We start from the raw sequence: 21,513 nt of genomic DNA, 5'->3' as shown, positions 1-21,513 counted from the left end.
GGAGAAACCGGAGAGAATACAAGAGAATACAAGCCTTGTGTCTGCATTCATGGGTTATAAAGCAGAAGACCTGTGTTTTAGGCCAGAAAGAGTCAGAAGGACGACAGGATTTAGTCATGGAGTGGGACAGTGACAGGGACATGCAAGATGCTAACAGGATGCACGGGGGCAGGTCCTCAAAGGTCACTGGAGGTGAAGGGGTCAAAGCACTCGAAGTCCAGGGTGGCCTGTAGGAATGTCAGAAATGTCATCAAGATTGATGGCAACAGTAATACTGGAGAGGGAGGGCTTGAGCAGATCCACCAATGTAAATGGTTGTCAGGAAATGACCTAGAGGTCATAAGGCAGAAGGGTCAAGGATGGGGACACAGCAAATTGGCCTCACACCATGAATCTAAATGAGGACCCAGGTTCTACAGGAAGGAGGAAGATTAATGATTTGAAATTAATCTGAGGAGCTGGGGAATGCCGTATCACTTATACGTAGCAATGCAGACACACCCCCACACTCATTCACCTACACACATGCATGTGGACACACACGATATACACGCCCACCTGTGGGCCTTGAAGAAGAGAATAAGCATGCACCAGTTCCCCCCAACAACCCCTCGTGAGAATTGGGCTCCTACTGCAGCCCAAATGTGGGAGTGGATTTCATGAAGTGTGGATTACAGAACAGGCACAGTGGACACGTTTCAAAGGAATGAGAGCAATGGGTACAGAAGGAAAACACAAAGTGCCAGGGAATTAGAAAATAAACGAGCAAAAATGGGTATAGCAGGGAGGAGGGGGGTGGAGGAAAAGAGATCCTTAGTGTGTGAAGAGTGGTAACTGTGGTCTGTCTAGCTGGTCCCAAGGTTCCAACTTCATAATGGGCCCAATTTAGACATCACCCCAGAGGCAGACTGGGGTACCCCTCCGCATGGACCTGCTTTGGGGACCTACCTTGCTGATGAGCTCCCCGATCATCCCGTTCCAGGAGGTGTTATGGAGCTGGTGACCGTACCTGCCATCGGGGGCCTGGTAAATCTCATATTTGAAGCCCAGAGCCTTGGCCAATGCATCCAGGACATCGATGGAGAACCCTTTGTAGCGCTTGGGCTGTCCAAGGATGTTCTCAGCCACCATCACAAAAGGCTCTTCCTGAGGACAACAAAATGAATGTTCTTCAACTAAATCACAGGTTCATTAACACACATCTTGCCAGGGTATTATTAGAGAGACCAATCTGATGAACCATAATTTCAGAACGTTTGTGGACATGTGCATTGTATTTAGCCAATTTAGGCCTGGAGTCTGAACCTCTCTGCCCTTTTCTAAAGCAGTTTGTGGACACTCAGGATACAGGGTACAGGAAAATCCCTCCAGCCAGCATACTGATGGAGGAACAGATTTATTTGTCCTGTGTCATACCAGACTCGGCCCAGAGCCCCATCTCCCAGAATAGCAGGGCTTGTTTTCATTCCTTCATTTGTAACATTGAGGACTCTGTCCTTTGGAAATGCCATAATTCTTCAGGATCCACAAAAGAAATGTGGATCCCTCTCATCCAGGATATTAAATGACAACAGAGCTCTGTGATACTGGATTGAGGGAAGACAGTAATACATCTATCAGATTGTACTAGAAAATGGATGCTGAGTCACAGGACAAAGCCACACTGCACGTCAGGGACAGGATAGTATTAAACCCCACGGTCTGAAAGTTCAAAGCCAGGCCATGTGCACATTCCCACATTTTGTGCTGTGTCACATGTGCTCTTGTAGGGCACGTGATCATCTGGAAAACACCTCAGGCTTCCCCACCACCACCCTGTGAAACTGAACAAGAAGGGGCCTTTTGGCAGCAGCTCCAGAGACTACATCTCATTAATTTAAATTTGGGGGGAAATAAGGTATAATGTTTATTCCTGGTGGACATATGGGGAATGCGGAGACGTGGCTGCCAAAGGCTTCTAGAGCCAAGAGACGCCAGTGCTGCTGGGACAGAGGGGAATGTTTGCACCATGTCTTACCAGCTAATAAGAGATAAATCTAAAATGTCTCCTACAGTTCTAAAGAGATGAAGAAAGAAATGGAAAGGAAGATGCTTCTAAGGTATCTTAAATATGTAAAAGTCTGATTCCAGGACAACCATGCAGAGATATTGCAACAAATGGTCTTCATTATGAACTTTGTGTCACATGGGCCCATCAGCGGTATTGGGTTCTGGAAGGATGTGTCCTCCCAACATCCTTCTGGGGACTCTAGCTACCAGCAAGGCTCTCCTAAGGACCACCAGTAGGTCAAGATCATTTACATCCAAGAACAAGTAGAGTTGTTATGCCCACTCTGGAGCTCAGGACTGGATCTGGATTAGTGGTCCTTCTCTAGAGCAGTCCAGTGACCTCCCATGGAAGGTCTCAGAGGCTTGGGGCAGAATCTCCAATCTCACTCTTCCTTCACTATTCATAAAATTGTTTGAGTGAAAGGCCTTTTGAAAGCTCAAGCCACTACTTAAGATCCCCTTCTCTCTAAACCCAGCATCAAGCCAAACAGAGAGAAGCCTCTGACTCAAAGCCTGAATGGCAGACATCCCCCATATGCCCATGATCCTACCAAGACAGTCACCACTTTGAGAGTCAGTCCTTGGAGGCGACTGCCCATGGGCCTCTCCTGCAGGCTGCCATTCAGGCCCTTCTCCGAGTCCCACGTCGCCAGCTGTGAAGGAAAAAGGGAGTGTGAGGGACAGAACGGGCACCTGTGCAAACCTTAGGAATCGACTCCTAAACTGGGCTCCTGAATCAGGCAGACAGGTAGACAACAACCCTAGGAGTTTCCCAGAGAGCTAGAGGCATCTTACAACCTTAGAAAGAATAAAGGTGAGACAGATAGAGCTCCACTTCCTCCAGCAGCTCATCTGGAGCTTGAGGACTTGCCTCATCCTTGAAATGAAACCAATTGGTAGGAACTTGTTTCTGGAATGAACATTTATGTCCAATTTTATTGTCCACCTACTGAGGCCATGTCAATGTGTCTCGCACAAAGTGCCCTCTTTCTTTAATACTCCTTTGACTTGCCCGGGCCAGAAGGTCCTTGAGATCAGCTGCTTTCATCACCAGAGCAGGATGATATCAGAAGTGAAGCAGGTAACGAAGACCCCAATTTACAGTTGTCTTACACCCTGATGCCAATTGCAAACAGGACCAAGAGCTCACTGTCTTCACTGTAGTGCAAACTTCATAATTTTCCCTGATAGGCAGGTAGAGGCCAAGAATACATGTGCTCTGGGTCTGCCACATCCTCCTGAGCCTGCAGGATCTGTCCAATAGATGCATTTAAGACCATCTAAGACCATCTAAGATGGTCAAGGAGACCCTATCTTGGCTCAGAAACAACTGGAGACACAGATGCTCTTGGGACTGCTTCCCTTCCCTGCATCCCTGCAGGGCCTGAGCAACAACGATGAACCCTTTGTCCAAACAGTGATTCTTAATCATTAATTGGTGAGATGTAAAAAGATACAGATGTTGGCCCCATCTAAAGCCAACATAATTAGGGTCTCAGCACTTGGACATGAGGAATGTTAATGCTTCCCCAGCGATCCTCGTTGAAAACCTCTGCTCTTCTAGATCACTGGGCCTCTGATGTAGCTGCACATTAGAGTCTCTTAAGAGGGCTTTTAAAACGAACTAAAGCCTGCCCCCCTGCCCGAGAGTCTGATTTAACTGGTCAGTAGTGGACTGGATATGGGTCGTTTAGCTCCCCAGGTGATTCTAATGCACAGCCAGGATTGTGAACCACTGCTACAGATGAAAGCAGTGATCTTCAAACCTTAATATGCAGACAAATCACCCAGGGATTTTGCATGCACTTTCTGATTCTGGGACCTGAGATTATGCCTGTCTAACAAGCTCCCATGTGCTGCTGTTGCTGATCCATGGACCATCAGTTCAGTACCAAGGGGTTAAAATTCAGACTGTCACAGGTAGCACCTACCCTTCGCCAGGGAAAACCCACAAGACCTAGTTAGGCTGAGCAAAAGAACTACCCCTCTGTGGAAAAGTGCCACCAGGTGCCCTAAAGGAGCCACCAATAGTGCCGCTTACAGACACTTCTACTCTCCCAGCATTTCCCATAGCCCTGATATCTGCAGCAAGGTCGGCACCCTGAGCCTTGACTATGAGGCCACAGTTCCAGAATCTGTGGGGCCGCTCTACCTGGAAGATACTAGAACCCTGAGGCCTAAAGCAGGAACATCAGAATGAGATATGTTGTTCTAGAACAAGTTTAAAGGAACCTGGAACCTCCTGCCATCACTTCCAACATGATACAAGCTAAAACCCACTTCACCCTAAGTCAGAAGGAGAAAAACAAATACCGTATGCTAACACATATATATGGACTCTTAAGAAAAAAAAATGTCACGAAGAGATTAGTGGTAGGATGGGAATAAAACAGAGACCTACTAGAGCAGGGACTTGAGGATCTGGGGAGGGGGAAGGGTAAGCGGTGACGAAGTGAGAGAGTGGCAGGGACATATATACACTACCAAATGTAAATTAGATAGCTAGTGGGAAGCTGCCGCATAGCACAGGGAGATCACCTCTGTGCTTTGTGACCACCTAGAGGGGTGGGACAGGGAGGGTGGGAGAGAGGGTGACACAAGAGGGAAGAGATATGGGAACATATGTATATGTATAACTGATTCACTTTGTTGTAAAGGAAAAACTAACACTATTGTAAAACAGTTATACTCCAACAAAGATGTTAAAAAAAGAAAAAAAAAAAAAACACTTCACCCTAGATAATAGGATGACTGGAAGTGAGGAATAAATCACTTGGTTAAGAGCACAGTCACATACTCTAAGGAAACTCCCTACAGCCACCACTCATTAATTTGAGGGGCACTGCAGTAAAGAACAAAGTTAAGATCTATCCAAAGTCCTGTTCAAGGACATCAAAGATGCCACACTCTTGGAACTGGTATAGTGAGAAGGAAACTTCACGGCTATTTCTCTGTGGGGTCTCAGGAAATAGCCCTGGGACTTGGGATCAATTCCTGAAGCCGGATTCCAATGCTGGTCAAAGGGAAAAGACAGACTCAGACAAACGGAGTCAAGGTGTTGACTCCCTGCATTCTTTGGACACTTCGATATCAGACTCGGGGGACTCATGGTGTGTATTTGGGCAGTCTGCATCTCATCCCCATAACTGTTTAGCCCAGGCATTGGGGCTGCTTAACTCTATGTGTGATCTGCTGCACCCCCTGGGTTGGCTGGTGTTATGAAGGTCCCCTTTACTACCTCAACGACTTACAGAGTCATAATGGAAGCAAAGATCACGTATCAGCTCCAGGGACTGGATATTCTGCTCTGTACCAGGACTTGAATTCATAACACCTGCTGCTCAACCTCCTTGGCACTGGTGAAGGGGCATCTCGACTTTGTGCTGCCCTGGTTTGGATGAGCACCTGGAATGAGGCTCTGCTTGGCATTGATCAACCGACTTTACCTGTCTTTCTATTGGGATTGTAATCAGTCATGGGAATGGAAGCAGGAGAAACAGTTGGGATAAAGCCCTGTCCTTCTAGGGTTTTAGCTCAGCTGTGAGAAGTGCTCTGCCTCTCCATCTCTGCCCTCACCATCCCCTGCTTCCAGCCCGCTGTCTGGCTCAAGGCAGCAGCACCTCTGCCCCGAAGGACTGCAACAGCCTCCCCACTGTTACCCCAACCTCTCTCTCTTAACAGCCCTCCTCCATTGTGCTGATATTTATCATAAACTCAAATACAAACTATGTTAATTAAAATTTTCTAATTACTTCCTATTTCTTAAAGAATAAAGGTTAACACTTTTAAACTTGGCCCAAATGAAAAGGCCTTCCTGATCGAGACCCAGCCTTGACTGTCAGCTTCAGTTCACTCCAACCCCACCAAATTCCTCACCTTTCTCAAGCGCATGGTGTTCCCTCCTGACTCTTTACATCCAGTTTCTTCTCCCTGGAATGTCATCTCTCTCTGGCTGGGTCTGGTGAACTCTTACTCAATTTCTCAAAAAAATAAGCTCTTACTTCAGGGTAGTTTTAGATTCACAGAAAAGTCGCAGAGGTTATGCAGAGACCGTCCATATACCCCACACCCAGTTTCCCCTGTTAAGATGTTACATTGGTATGATTAGTATGATACATTCCTCCCAAGTAATGAAATGTTTAGTTCAATCTCCACCATTGATACAAAGCTGCAGTAGAAATGATCTTCAGTGTCTTCCATTCTAGACCTAAGTCTGTGATTCTGCTGTGCTATTTGGGTTTCTTACCCTGTTCCCTGGGATCCAAACCCTGTCTTCATAAACTGTCTAGAGTCTTGGGCACTTGGATTGGACCTTGCCTTGCTTATTCCCATCTCAGAGTTTCTAACCTTGCCTTGAATGCCATTTCTCCTCTAGACGATCAGCTCCCTATTACTGGTATGGTTTGGGAACTCGGAGGTATTAAATTAGCATATGTTTATGAGCCAATATATCTACGTTCTAGGTGTGTTTCCACCACTTACCTGAGTGACCTCAGCACATTTTACAGCACAGTAGTTAAATTACAAGAGGCAACAAATATTTTTGAATAAATTAAACTTCACTGAGATTCCATTTTCCTATCTATAAAACGGAATAAAAATACCTTCCCTGCCTACCATGTTGAGGGGCTGTTCAAAGGAAAAAACAGTTTTGAAATAATATGTAATAAAATAACTTAAATAATAATCACAGAGTAAAGAATCAAGATATTAAAAGGTGTGTACCATGCGACCTTAATTATGTCTTTTTTTAAAGGCAGTGGTTAAAACGGGAGGAAATGTGTTTAAATGTAATATTTGGATTTATCTTGGTGGTAGAATTATGAATAACCATGATTACTTTTTTTATGCTTTCCTATGTTTTTAACAGGTTTGTCATTACTTTCACAAAAAGGAAAATACGCTTTTGATAAAAATAGCTAGCACAGGTGATAAGGCAAAATCCTATCACATGCACTTGTATGACTGAGGGCTGAATGGAAGGAAGCAATCAGAGTCAAATTATCTATCGGTAGGTCAAGGCCAGTCTACGAGTCAGAACTTAATATTGAATACATCAGTTCTCTGATTGCAAGGAGCTATGGCCGAGGTGCCCATCTCCTAGAAGAGGCACATTGCAAGGTCTTCCAGGACAGCATCTCACATTCTAAGACACCTCCAAGGTTGTGTAGGGCCCCATGAGCCTGTTTGGGTTTGGAGCCAGGGCAGTGGCCCCTCCTGGGGCCCAGCCCCATGAAGACAGGCAGTCTTCCTCCACTAAGGAAGAGGGGCGGGTGGCATCAAACCCTATTAGTTACTATTCAGACCATCCAAAGGCAAAGTCATTTAAATCAAAGTGCAACTTCTTGAGAGAAAGAAAAAAAACTCCTCCAACCTGTCATTATTATTCCTATTTCTTTTGTCTGAAAGTACTTAGGGCTTAAAGGTTTTTTAGTTTATTGTTTTTCAATACTCACTTCTCTCTCCCTGGCCTTCAGGCATCCTGTAGTCTAACAAAGAAAGAAAATATGCTTCAAAGAGAAACCAAAATTCTGCCTTCAAACACATCAGAGTAACCATGTTCCAGGATCTGGGAGCCTTGAGTTGGTCAGGAAAGTGTATTATTCCCTCACATCAGCCTGAAGCCAAGTGCCCTAGGCTGAGTGAATCTCCCTATTTCCACAAAGCCTTGGCTCTTGTCCAAATCTTAAGACCAGAGTGGTAAACCTTCATTTGAGTGAGGCTGTCCCTCTGAGCACTCAATATGTAAGACCAGAGCAGAGAAAATCACAATCCTTTTCAAACAAAATCTTTTGTTTAAAAGACTGAAGTGGAATTTTTAAAAAATAAAATAAAGCCTTTAAATGGATTCCCAAACTTGCCGCCCATCAAGATTAGGAGAGACTGTGTTCTGCCTCCCTCCTGAGGACAGCTGGGGCTCCCGGACCAGAATGCTGGAGAAAAAATTTCAGATAATAAAAGCCAAATGAGGCTGATAGGCTTGATAAATGGGAAGCCAGAAAAACCTTTCACCCAAAGAAGCCCTGACACTTAGTCATACAGCTGCAGACCATTTCATTTGTACATAAGTGCATCTACTCTGACTTCCTCTTGTATTTTGCAGACAGAATTTTGTTTATGGGATCAATGAATTTATGGCCACAGAAACCCACTTTTGACTGCTGACCTGTCAGGATCAGTGCCTGAAAAACTAATTTCCAGCACTGTTAAACAAAACGAGAACTGCCGCTATTTGATAAGACAGCTATGGTTTTCATTCATTGCCAAGATCTGCTCTACCCAGACCGGAAGCGTGGATGGAGCCAGAGGTTACAGCACAATCATCACTTGAAAGGGGATAAATGGTTTCCAAATCTGATGATGACAAACAACTGTTCAAGAGATCAGCCAATTGGAGAATAAATTTCATAAACCATTGGTCTCAGGAAAATATATTTCCTGAGTCAATCAGGGTGTTCTTCATGTCTGCGTTTGAGTTGTGAGATGGAGGGGGGGTTGGGGACTTTGTGGCCTGTCCTTATTAAATGCAGGACTATTAACCCTAAATGGGACAGACCTCCTTTGGAAGATTGGTCTTTGTGGTCTGTCATCTAGTTATAGACGTGTCGTTAAGTGCTGGTTCTCTTTTCATGGCAGGGGCGCAGAGGCGAAGGAGAGAAGAGGCAATCCAACTGCTGTGCAGCCCAGAACATGACCAGCTTCATACACTGAGCCTTGCCAATTCCTTGGGAGGGAAGAGGAAGGGAAGAAGGAAGGTAGGTTTGCTTACCCCCAAAGCTTATACTTAGCTATATCCAACAAGACAATAGATCAATAACCTCTATCGTCACATTTCGCAACCGAGTGAGCAATACTTTGGTGGTAAGCTTGTCTCAAGAGAGCACTGGAGGCTGGAAGTGAAGTTTTTATGACCATGCCAGTCAGATCTCACAGCTGTAGCTGGAGCTCCATCTGAGCTGTATCCTCATTGACCAGTGATCGCCATCAGCCGAGTGCAGGCATCTTCGGCTGGCATACAGGATTCAGTATGATGGCACATGGGTTTATCATCATGTCAGTACGTGGGCTTTTCTGAAATAATCAGCCCTCTATTAGCTTTTATTCCTTGGCCCATTTTTATTGGAAAACAAAACTGTCTGGTGTATGTTTCAAAGAATCAGAGCCTTGGGTGGGGGTGGGGTGAAGGGGGAACCCACATCTTGAATCAGCATGCACTGGGGGATTCAGCCAGCACTGACTTCAGTCAGGAAATTGCACATTTTAAACTTTGACTAAATGCAAGGGCAACATGCTTAGACACAAACAGGGCATCTTGGGAGCAGAGTGCAAGCATCTGAGGATAGGATATTAATATTTGTAGCCAGGGTTCCTGAAGGAAGCCCTACTTTGAGAATTCATTTTGGGAATTCCAGTATATCAGGGTTACTAAGGGCAGGCTTTGTAGAGCATGAACCATAGGAGATGACCATCGGATTAGATATATCTACGGAGAAAGGGGCCAGGACCACGCTTGAGGCTCCAGATGTGCTCTATATGAGAGGGGAGGGGACTCACTCTGAGACATGGGATAAATGAAAATCTCAGCCCAGGAGCATTTGCACAGGGAATTAAGCATGTGGTGAAAGTTGTACTTTCTGAAAACAAGCCCCAGCAGAACTTAGGCTAAATGTCCAAAGGGAAGAGCCCTTAGAAAGTGAAAGAAAAGTGAAATAGGCTGGAGAGATATCACATATGGGGGCTTCATGAAAAACCTTTAGCAAGGATGAGAGAAAGATACTCCCCCAGTGGTATTACAGAGGAGGACGAGGAAAACTAGAAGTGCCCTTGACCCTGGCAACCAGGTCATTCATGATGGAGGCCACAGGCAGGCCCAAACTCTAGCCTCTCCTTTCTGGGAGCACAGAGGGCTCCCTGGGCCCACGCTGACTGACTCTAGTGCTGCCAGCAATGCAGTTCTTCCGTCACATTCACAGGGAGGATGGAGGCAGTTCCACTTCTGCTTAAGATACAGAAAGCAAGATGATGTTGCTCTCATTGTAACAAACAAACAAACAAACAAAAAGTCAGAGCATCAATAAAACTATATTTTAAAAATTATCCTCTGAGAAACCTGTGGTCCTAAGACCCTCTGATGAACTGAATGTCAAAGGACGAGAAGCCCCTCCAAGGAGAGACAGCACATAAGAAATATTTCATCTTTGGCAGAAAATGGGACAAAAGAGGTGGTAGTTATATGAGTGGATAAGAAGAAAATAACTGAAGTTTTACCAAATTCTTAAAGGCCATGTGTAGGCCAGCATGAGAGTGATGCTCCCTGGGAGCCCAGACTCGAGCGAGGGAGGCCCCCAGGGGGGCCACACCCACTCATCAGCTCTTTCCACCAAGCTTCCACTGGGTGGAGTACAAGAAAGAAAAACAACAGAGCATCCAAAAGTTATGGGACAATATCAGATACATGTACATCCGACATAGGACTTGTGTCTGATTTATGTGAAGAAACCTTACAACTCAATTACAGGAAGGCAAACAACTCAATTTTTAAAAATAGAGAAAGAGCTTATTTTTCCAAAAAATATATATGGATGGATAATATGCATATGAAAACTCAACATCAGGAGTCATCACGGAAATGCAAAACAAGACCACATGGACATCCACTATACCTCACTAGAATGACTAGAATCAAAGGCTGATGTTACTGAGTGCTGATGAGGATCTGGAATGCAAAAGGTGCAGCCGCCTGGAAGACAGTTTGGCAATTTCCTAGAAAGTTAAACATACACTGAGCATACCTTTCAACAATTCCACTTCTAGTTATTTATGTAAGTAAAATATAAAATATGTCCAACGCAAAGGTCAGGATGTGGCTGTTCGTAGAAGCTTTATTCATAACAGCCCCAAAGTGGAAACACTCACCTGTCAACCATGGTGACTGGTGAATGGATAAACAAAGTGGGGTATACTTATACAATGGAATACTACTCAGCAATAAAAAGCAACCAGCTACAGACACAGGCAACAGCACGGTTAAAGCTCAAAAGCATTACACCAAGGGAATGAAGCCAGACACAAAAGACCACAGACTTTATGATTCCATTTATATGACTTCCTTGAAAAGGCATTATTCTAGGTCCTGAAGATAGAGCAGTGGTGGCCTGCAGCCAGGAATGGGAGGAGGGTATCAAATGCAAAGTAAAAGGAAGGCTGTTTGGGGGTAATGGAAGTGTTCTATATTTTGAGTGTTCTTGTGATTATACTACCATTTACATTTGCCAGAGCTGATCACACTGTACACCTAAACCAGTGAATCTACTGCAGATAATCTGAATAACCCTGACTTGTTTTATACACACATGCACATCTTGATAATGATTTGGAAAAGGATGGAGCCATGTGCTAGCGAGGTGGGCTAGTGGCACTAACTTGTCATGTGACCCAACTATGACCTTTTGGCAAGGATGGTAAGAGGGGAGGATTCCCAAAATAACATGATGAGCAGTGTTAGGACACTCATGTAATTGTGCCTGAACTAGTTAGAACTAGATGGATATCAAGTGGCCAAGAAATCATTTATCTATCTAGAAGAATTGAATTCATCTTTATAAAGGTTTAGGAAGAATATTAGGGCAGTTTTACCTTCAAATGGTTCCTTGGTTTGTGGGTTTGTGTGGGAGAAAAAATAGATTACATAACATTATATATAGTATGATCCAATTTTTTCATGCTTATTTCATTTTGTGAGATGGTGCATGTGCATACCTAAGACACAAAAGGGTAGTTATAAGTGGCTATTTCTGGAATTAGGTAGAGCGATGAGATTGCACGGAATGCTCATCTCTTGCCCAATACAATCCTGTAATGTTTGAATTATTTTACTGAGAGGAAACATTGTTTCTGTAATCAGAAGAAAAACAATAAGCTATTTTCATTTTGAAGCTGTATCGCAATATGGCTTATAACTGTAATGTTGATTTCATATCTCTCTTCTAATTGTTTTAGGCTTATTGGTTTTGTCTCTCTAAATAAACTGCAAGTTCTACAAGAGGCAATATCCATAGTGAAACAAGCCAGGATGGAATTTGTTTCTCCCACCTGTGTGCTGGACGACCTCTGGCAAGTTACTTGAATTGGTCATATTCTTTTTCTGGGCTCAAGTGTGCACATCTGTTATTGGTTATTAATAGGCATTAGTTAGTGTTATTGACAATACTTTTTTTTCAGGTCTTTACTATGCTCAGGTCCATGCTAGCAGCTTAAGAAATTCTTGCCAGTGTGAATTGACTAGAATTAATGGGGCTATACACTTTATTTTTTTATTTTATTTTATTTTTTTGCGGTACACGGGCCTCTCACTGCTGTGGCCTCTCCCGTTGCGGAGCACAGGCTCCGGACGCACAGGCTCAGCGGCCATGGCTCACGGGCCCAGCCGCTCCGCGGCATGTGGGAACCTCCCAGACCGGGTCACGAACCTGTATCCCCTGTATCGGCAGGCGGACTCTCAACCACTGCGCCATCAGGGAAGCCCCGGCACTATACACTTTATACATCAGTCTGAAGTACAATAAGATACCTTCTGACAGCCAGTAGTATGAGTCTTTGCACTGAAAAAGGAGCAGGTGTCTCTCATTATACTCTGTCTAAATTCTGGGCTATCTCTTTTCCCTAGAACACTCTCCTTGTCCTTTGTTTTCTGACTCTGAGTCATCCTTTGAAGATCATTCTAGAGATCCTTCCTTGCACCTTTCACCAAGAGTACGTCTCCCGTTGGCAAATCCCAATCCATAGCACTACAGCCTTGATCCTGTGAAAATGCTTTTTACGATATATTATAATTGCATGTCTATTATTCACAAATATACCCTATCTCTCTAAAAGCAGGGACTCTCTTTTCTTCATTTTGATTCCCTCAATAAAATTTTATTAGAAAAATTAATAAAATTTATCATCCCCTGGGCACTTTCTCATTAACTGGGCTGAAATTTCATGCTTTTCTCAAACTCTAACTCCCAGGATACATCCCATATCTGAAGCTCTGTAAACGGCTTTCTCACTCACTTCTGATTTATTTATAATGGTTGAGAGTGCCTGAGCTGGATTTTCTCTTTTGCATGATTTTGTTTTGTATACTTACTTTTAAGACTTCTAATCATGGGAAAATGTTGGTAAAGTGAATGATTCAAAAGGCATTTTGTGAAAACCCGCTTTTTATGTCTTTAGCTCTAGACTCTCATTGCACAAAGTGTGGTCTGTGGACCAGGACATCACATTTCCTGGAAATTTGTTTAAATCAAAGAATCTTGGCTGTATCCCATGTCTCTTGAGTCACTATCCGCATTTTAACAAGATTCCCAGGTCACGTGTGGGCACAGAAAAATTTAAGAAGCATATTCCTCGATCATGCCACCATGATTTCTGGCCTAGAATCTTTATGAGGTGCTTTACCTATCACTCAATGCCTCTTATCCACCTGCTATCTAATCCCCACTCAGCAGCCAGAATTGTCTTTCCTTTCCTTTTTAAAAAATATTATTTATTTACTTGGTTGCATTGGGTCTTAGCTGCAGCAGGCGGGCTCCTTAGTTGTGGCATGCAAACTCTTAGTTGCAGCATGCATGTGGGATCTAGTTCCCTGACCAGGGATCGAACCTGGCACCCTGCAATTGGAACTCAGAGTCTTATCCACTGTGCCACCAGGGAAGTCCCTTTCCTTTCCTTTTCCAATAAAAATTGTTTTATTTCACTCTCTTAAAATTCTCAAGTGATTTTCTGTTAAACTTGGATTTAAAGGTATACATCCTTTTCATGGCTTATAAGACTTTCCAGGACCTGCCCCAGGCCTGCCCTTCTACCTCAGCCCTTGCCATGCTTTCCATCTTGCTTACTAAGTTCCACCAAAACACATCACCTTTCAATTACTCTCTCAAGCCAAGGTATTTCCTGCCTTGGCAACTCTGTGTATACTCTTCACTTTCCTGATAATTCTTATCTCTGTCCTTCACATCTCATGTTTGGCTCTTTCTCATCTGGCAGTCTTACCTTTATCCTCTTGATAAAGTCAAGCTCACTCTTCCTAAGTACTCAATATTCTTAAGTTCAGAACTTTGTTATTTTCTTTATAGTTCTCAAATATTGTAATTGTTAAAACCACCCTCCATGACAGAATTTTTTTTTTTTTTTTTTCGGTACGCAGGTCTCTCACTGTTGTGGCTTCTCTCGTTGCGGAGCACAGGCTCCGGACACGTAGGCTCAGTGGCCATGGCTCACAGCCTAGCCGCTCCACGGCATGTGGGATCTTCCCAGACCAGGGCACGAACCCGTGTCCCCTGCATCGGGAGGCAGACTCTCAACCACTGTGCCACCAGGGAAGCCCCAGAAATTTTTTTTTGTTTCTATCTGCTCCACTCTTTTTCTGTTTAGCTCACCATCCGATACCCAACCTCTGAGACATTTCTAGCATACAGAAGGCACTTAATAAGTATTTGTTGAATAAGCAAATAAATCAATGAACTAGTCCAAGGGGTCAGCAAAGTTTTCCATAAAGGACCAGGAAGTACATATTTTAGGCTCGTTGGGTAATATGGTCCCTGGGGTCAGCTACTCATTGAGTGTGTGTGGCTTGATTCCAAAAAATTTAACTTACAAAATAAATGACAAGCTAGATTTGATCCAAAACCCATAGTCTGCAGATCCTTAATAGTTAATATCTTTAAAAAATTTTTTTAATAGATCTTTATTGGAGTACAATTGCTTCACCATACTGTGTTAGTTTCTGTTTGTTGCACAACAAAAAGAATCAGCTATATGCATACACATGTCTCCATATCTCTTCCCTCTTGAGTCTCCCTCCCTCCCACCCTCCCTATCCCACCCCTCTAGGTCATCACAAAGCACCGAGCCGATCTCCCTGTGCTATGCTGCCGCTTCCCACTAGGTAGCTATTTTATATTAGGTGTGTATATATGTCGATGCTACTCTCACTTCGCCTCAGCTTCCCCCTCCCACCCCATGTCCTCAAGTCCATTATCTATGTCTACCCCTTTATTCCTGCCTGGCAACTAGGTTCATCAGTACCATTTTTTTTTTAGATTCCATGTATATGGGTTAGCATACGTTATTTGTTTTTCTCTTTCTGACTTACTTCACTCTGTATGACAGACTCTGGGTCCATCCACCTCACTACAAGTAACTCAATTTCATTGCTTTTTATGGCTGAGTAATATTCCATTGTATACATGTGCCACATCTTATTTATCCATTCATCTGTCGATGGACACTTAGGTTGCTTCCATGTCCTGGTTATCGTAAATAGTGCTGCAATGAACATTGTGGTACATGTCTCTTTTTGAATTATGGTTTTCTCAGGGTATATGTCCAGTAGTGGGATTGCTGGGTCATATGGTAGTTCTGTTTTTAGTTTTTTTAAGGAAACTCCATACTGTTTTCCATAGTGGTTGTATCAATCTACATTCCCACTAACAGTGCAGGAGGGTTCCCTTTTCACCACACCCTTTCCAGCATTTATTGTTTCCAGATTTTTTGATAGTGGCCATTCTAACTGGCATGAGGTGATAACTCACTGTAGTTTTGATTTGCATTTCTCTAATAATTAGTGATGTTAAGTATCTTTTCATGTGCCTCTTGGCCATCTGTATGTCTGCCTTGGTGAAATGTCTATTTAGGTCTTCTCCCCATTTTGTAACTGGATTGTTTGTTTTTTTGATATTGACCTCCATGAGCTGTTTATATATTTTGGAGATTAATCCTTTGTCTGTTTCATTTGCAAATATTTTCTCCCATTCTGAAGGCTTTTTTGTCTTGTTTATGGTTTCCTTTGCTGTGAAAAAGCTTTTACGTTTAATTAGTCCCATTTGTTTATTTTTGTTTTTATTTCCGTTACTCTAGGAGATGAGTCAAAAAAGATCTTGCTGTAGTTTATGTCAAAGAGTGTTTTTTCCTATGTTTTCCTCTAAGAGTTTTATAGTGTCTGGTCTTACATTTAATTCTTTAATCCATTTGCAGTTTATTTTTGTGTATGGTGTTAGATAGTGTTCTAATTTCATTCTTTTACATGTAGCTGTCCAGTTTCCCAGCACCACTTATTGAAGAGACTATCTTTTCTCCATTGTATGTTCTTGCCTTTGTCGTAAATCAGGTGCCCATATGTGCATGGGTTTATCTCTGGGCATTCTATCTTGTATCATTGATCTATATTTCTGTTTTTGTGCCAGCACCATAATGTCTTGATTACTGTAGCTTTGTGGTATAGTTTGAAGTCAGGGAGCCTGATTCCTCCAACTCCATTTTTCTTTCTATTGTTCTTTCCATCTAAAATGTTTGCCTCTCCAGCTGAACTCTTCAAAACACTACACTTCTTTCAAGGTTTAATTTGTCATTTTAAAAACCTGTTTAACTGTCATGTTTTCCAGACATCCTATTTTATCCCTCCAACCAGAAGTGGCAGATCCTCCTGCATCCTTAAAGCGTTCTGCTTGCCCCTTTTTCATGGCATGGATCACATTCAGATTTCCCTGACAGTTCCTGCAGCAGGCTGTATTTTCTAAAGATGGATGTGACAATGTTTCCCATCCCACATTCTCTTCTATAATATGACTTCACCACCCCCTATCAAGAAGTGACGTTTAATTCCCTTCTCTCTTAAAATCTGGTCTGAATCTGATGCTGCATGTCTTTGAGTCTAGGTCAGAAACTTCTGCTTGACTCTTAGGATGCTCGCTCTAGGAAAGGGATTTTCAGCCTCAACAACATTGACATTTGAGGCCAGATAGTTCTTTGTTACGGGGGGTGGGGTGTCTGTCCTGTGCATTGTAAGATGTTTAGCAGCATCCCTGACCTCTATCAACTAGATGCCAGTAGCATCCCCTCCCCCAGGATGACCACCAGAAATATCTCCAGACATTGCCAAATATTCCCCCCTGGGACAGAATCACCTCCCATTTAGAACCTCTTATCTAGGAGAAGCCTGCTGCCGTGCAAAAAGTTCGACAGCCCTGAGACTACCATGCTGGAATAATCACATGCAGGTATTCTAGTCAACAGTCCCAGATGAATCCAGTCTTCCAACCTCCTCTGCCAAAGCACTAGACATGTGAGTGAGGCCATCTTAGGCCCTTAAGAGCAGCCCATCAGGAAGCTGAGTACCAGCAAGTGATCTCGGTTAATGTCAAAAGAATCACCAAACCAAGCCCTGATCAAATTTCTGACATGCAGAATACATGAGATATAATAATATCATTGTCTAAAATAGCAAATTTGGGGACATTTGTTATGCAGCAGTAATATCTCAAATAGCATTTGGTACCTGGAAGTATGGTGGCATTACTATAAGGAAAATATAAAATATGTGGAATTGGCTTTGGGACTGTGTAGCAGGAGGAACCTAGAAGGACCTTAAGGAGGCTTTTAGTAGAAGCAAAATGAGCCTTGAGGAGACTGGTTGTGAGAGTTTAAAGGAAGGTGAGGAAAAATACTGGGTTGGCCAAAAAGTTCATTTGGGTTGTTCCATAAGATGTTGTGAAAAACCTGAATGAACTTTTTGGCCAACCCAGTATTACTGGGAGCTAGAAGGAAGAGTACCCTTGTTATATAATGGCAGAAAATTAAGCAAAACAGTCGCCTGCAGTAATATGGAAAATAACAATCTACTTAATAAACAGATAGATTTGGCTAAGAGAATGTCAGGCAGAATTTGAAGTGTCTTTTCTCTTAGCTGTATATCATAATGTAAACATAGACACATAGATAGTTCACAGATGGACTAAAGAAGAGATTTTGTTTTCAAGCAAAATTTAGAGAAAATATATAGAAGTCATGATTTGTTGGATTCAAAAATAAAAACTATTTCTCAACCCGAGTCTCTTCTAGCAGAAAATCCCAAAATGAAAGAAGTCCTTGATGCAAAGAAATCTCATAAGTTACCTGGAAAATATGGACCCATGAGGTCAAGGGTGCAACAGTAAAACCTTTCCTTAAGATCTCAGAAATGCTTAAGGTAGTGTCTTGTAGACCTTTCAGAGAAACAAATGGCATTTTCTGCAATCTGAAAGGTATGTATCACAGGCCCTCTGTGGTAAACAATAAAGTTTCTAAAACTCCATAGCAAACTGTTAGGGAAGTTGAGGTAGAAAAGAACCTGTCTCAAATAAATTTGTAGGCGTGGTTTTCATCTAATATAGTGAAACAACCAATAAACTTTATAAAACACCCACACAATTCTTTTAAAGAATTGCAATGGCAGAAGCACAGCCAGGGGACATAGAAGCACAGACTAAATGGGACACAGAAGATGCAAAATGGAAAGAGCCTTTTAGACCTCTAAACTTCTATGGGCAAGAAGCAGCTGAGAAAACTATTAAGCTTAAAATGGAGTATATATTTTTATGGAAAAGTAAGGATGAATCAGAAGGCAGAATTGAGAACTCAGAGGATTGATCAGACAGAATCATTCCCAGGAAGCCGTTAACAGGTCCTAATCAAGATGCTACTAATGTGAGCCCCCGTGGATATCAAAATTGCTATGGACCAGTAATCACTATGTGCCTCCAGATAGGAGATACTGCCCTCCCTTAGGGATGGAAGTCTTTCTTGCAGTTATCCTATCACCTTCTTATCTTCATATATTGAGTGTGGGGAGGCCAGAAAACTTACCTCTTTAGATTGAGGTCTTCAGATTGGGAAGACTTATACCTGGAAAGCTGCATGCAAGAATCTGTACCCAAAGAGCTTTATCCTCACCCTGACCTGATGTCAATGAAAGACCCTGGACTTTGAGCCAATGCCATAATGTGCTGAGACTCTGGGGTCCTTGAGGGAAGGAATGGGAGTATTTCTCATTTGGGAGGGGTGAGGATAGCTGTGTCCAGAGGAAAGATCACAGAAGATTTTATCTTCGAAGGGTAGGAACAAAGTCATCTATCTCATATGCTCTTCTAGGATGTGGCCTTGCCGCTTCCCCATCAATATGTGAAGCCTAATTCCTCCTTTTCCCCTTGAGTTGTGACTGGTTTCTCTTGGAATTTATAAGTTGTGGTAGAAGTGACACTGATTTCTGAGGCTACATTCTAAGTGATCATGCAACATCCACTTGGTTCTCTTGTGACACTTGCTCTGGGGGAAGTCAGTCACCCTGTAAGAAATCCAACAGTCCTGAGACTACCATGCTGTATGTGTGTTCCCTAGAAGATAGTCTTAGATGAGCTCAGCCTTCCCTCTCCACTGCCAAGGTACCTGACATAACAGTGTAGTCCTCTTGGACTCTCCAAACCAGTCCATCTGCCAGCTGAGTACAACTAAGAAATCTCAGTTGTTTCCACAAGGAGCAAAAAAATTCCCAGCCAAGCCCTGCTCCACATCCTGACCTGCAGGATCGGTGAGATATAATAAAATGATTGCTGTTGAAGCAACTAAATTTGGGGGTAGTTTGTTACACATCAATAGTAACAGTTTCCCCTGCATTTGTCCTCGTGCTCATCTTTTTTTTTTTTTTTTTTCGCCACACCACGAGGCTTGCGGGGTCTTACTTCCCCAACCAGGGATTGAATCCGTGGCCACAGCAGTGAAAGTGTGGAGTCCTAACCACTGGACCACCAGGGAGTTCCCTCCTTGTGCTCATCTTAAAGGCATCGGCTGATTTATTTCTCTCTGTATTCTTCACGTGTCTAAAGTAATGCCTCCCAAACATCAAGTGGACTTTTTTTACTCTACAAAGCATCATCCTACAATACATCTCATTTGAGTTCCACCAAGACTTTGTCAGTTAAGCAGGACAGGAATTAGCATTCTCAACTTTGCCAGTGGAGAAACTGCCACTCCGAGAATTAACATGACTTGTTGTGTGTCTACTAAATATCAAGAGTTTAGGGAGGCAGTAAACTCAAGACTTCTGAATCCCAGCCCACTGGACTTTTCTTGTAAAATGTTCCCTCTGCACAGAGTAGGGCCTTCATAAGCATCTCCTTATTTCATAAAGGAAGAAAGAAAGGACACACGTCTCCAAGGCTGTTAATTTCCATGGTGATGGAATCTCCTCTGACTCCAGGGCTATGGATGAGGGGCAGAACACAGACACTTTCCTGAGGTCAGCATTCTCCCGTTCTCCCAACATTTTATTGACATTCTGGGAGCCAGATCATTATTCTGGTGCAATCTGGAAACTTCACAGCCTCAGATCTCCTTTCTCCTATCTTTTCCTCTTACCCTCACAATTTAGAGGTCTCTCCAACTGCATAGAAGGCAAATGAGCTCTAATTCCCCTCAGCACCAGAGTCAAAGAATTAATATCACCCAGAAACTATATATAAGGGTGATAATAAGAGAGCTAAAACCTACCCCTGAAAGTGGTTGCTTTATGCAGTAGGAATCAAGAGATAGAGATTTTAAAAGCATTTTATGTTATGGGGGATAGAAGAAGACTTGAGCTGGCTACAGGGACAGTTTAGGAGAAGAAAGATGGTTCTTCTCATTTTTCATTTTCCCTTTCATAGTCCACAATCAGAAGGGAAATTATATTTGCTTCCAGCCCCAGGGGTTTTTCTTTAGATTATACATGTAACTCGGATCTGAAGGTAACCAAATAAAGCATCTTTATTTCTACAACAGTAAAACCAGAAATGATCAGTACACTACTTTGTAAGAGGACTCTGGCTCTGATGAGCTTTAAGGCTACGAGCAGGGAAATGAATCATAGGAATAAAGGGTACCTAGCCATCTTGACTGTGTGCATCAGAAGGTCAGCATCTGAAAGTATTTACCTCTTTGTGGCCTCCAAAGCCCTGGGCTCAAATACTCAGGGGAGATATTTGTAACTGAACTGAAATAAATGGAATGGAGTAAAATGTTCACATGACTCCTTATTGATTGAGAGGCAGTACAGTGCAGTACAATGTAGTAGGGTTGAAAAACTGACAAATCAAGAGTAAGACTGCCTGAAATATATCATATGACCTTAGCCAATTAATTTGAATATTCTATGTCCCATAGTCATCACCTAAAAATTGGGGGTAAGAATTTTTTATATTGACTCTTTCCCCTAGTGAAAGCAGGCGTGAAAAAAGAGGGCTGAGAGCTACAAAACGGAACAAAAAGTTAATGCTGCATTAATAAAACTAAAGCAATTATTATCTTTGGCAGAATGAGTTTGGACAGACTTGAATTTGAACCCTATCTCAGTCATGCTAATTATGACCTTGATCAAGCTACTTAACCCTTTTCAGCCTCAAGCCTTCTTTAAAATAGAGAATATAATAGCACTGATGGTAGGTTCTTTTGAGTTTTAAAATCCACCAATGATCTGATCACTTTCAAATTTTTCTTCCTAGATCAGGTTTCTTCCCTGGGCTCCAGATTCCAATGTTGGGGTTCCAACTTAACATCTCCATATGAATACTTAATAGACAACTCAGAGTCAAACATCTCTAAAACATAACTTTTGATCCCCAAACTCCTGAA

The 21,513-nt window shown here is 42.7% G+C and overlaps 1 protein-coding gene across 3 annotated transcripts in view; it reads right to left on the bottom strand.

Annotated features, from left to right (window-relative positions):
• The window catches only part of GRID1 (glutamate ionotropic receptor delta type subunit 1), a 679,656-nt gene that overhangs the window by 121,337 nt on the left and 536,806 nt on the right, over window positions 1-21,513 (bottom strand). For all 3 annotated transcript variants that reach the window (XM_067025226.1, XM_059053916.2, XM_067025227.1), the window contains exons 9-10: window positions 2,601-2,702; window positions 949-1,146 (exon numbers count right to left, since the gene is read on the bottom strand). In XM_067025226.1, the coding sequence (XP_066881327.1) occupies window positions 949-1,146; window positions 2,601-2,702 (300 nt within the window). The remainder of the gene's footprint in view (window positions 1-948; window positions 1,147-2,600; window positions 2,703-21,513) is intronic.

Source organism: Kogia breviceps, chromosome 2 (assembly GCF_026419965.1).
Source record: "Kogia breviceps isolate mKogBre1 chromosome 2, mKogBre1 haplotype 1, whole genome shotgun sequence".
In the NCBI taxonomy this organism is placed as follows: domain Eukaryota; kingdom Metazoa; phylum Chordata; class Mammalia; order Artiodactyla; family Physeteridae; genus Kogia; species Kogia breviceps.
This window is presented reverse-complemented; position numbering and strand designations above follow the sequence as displayed.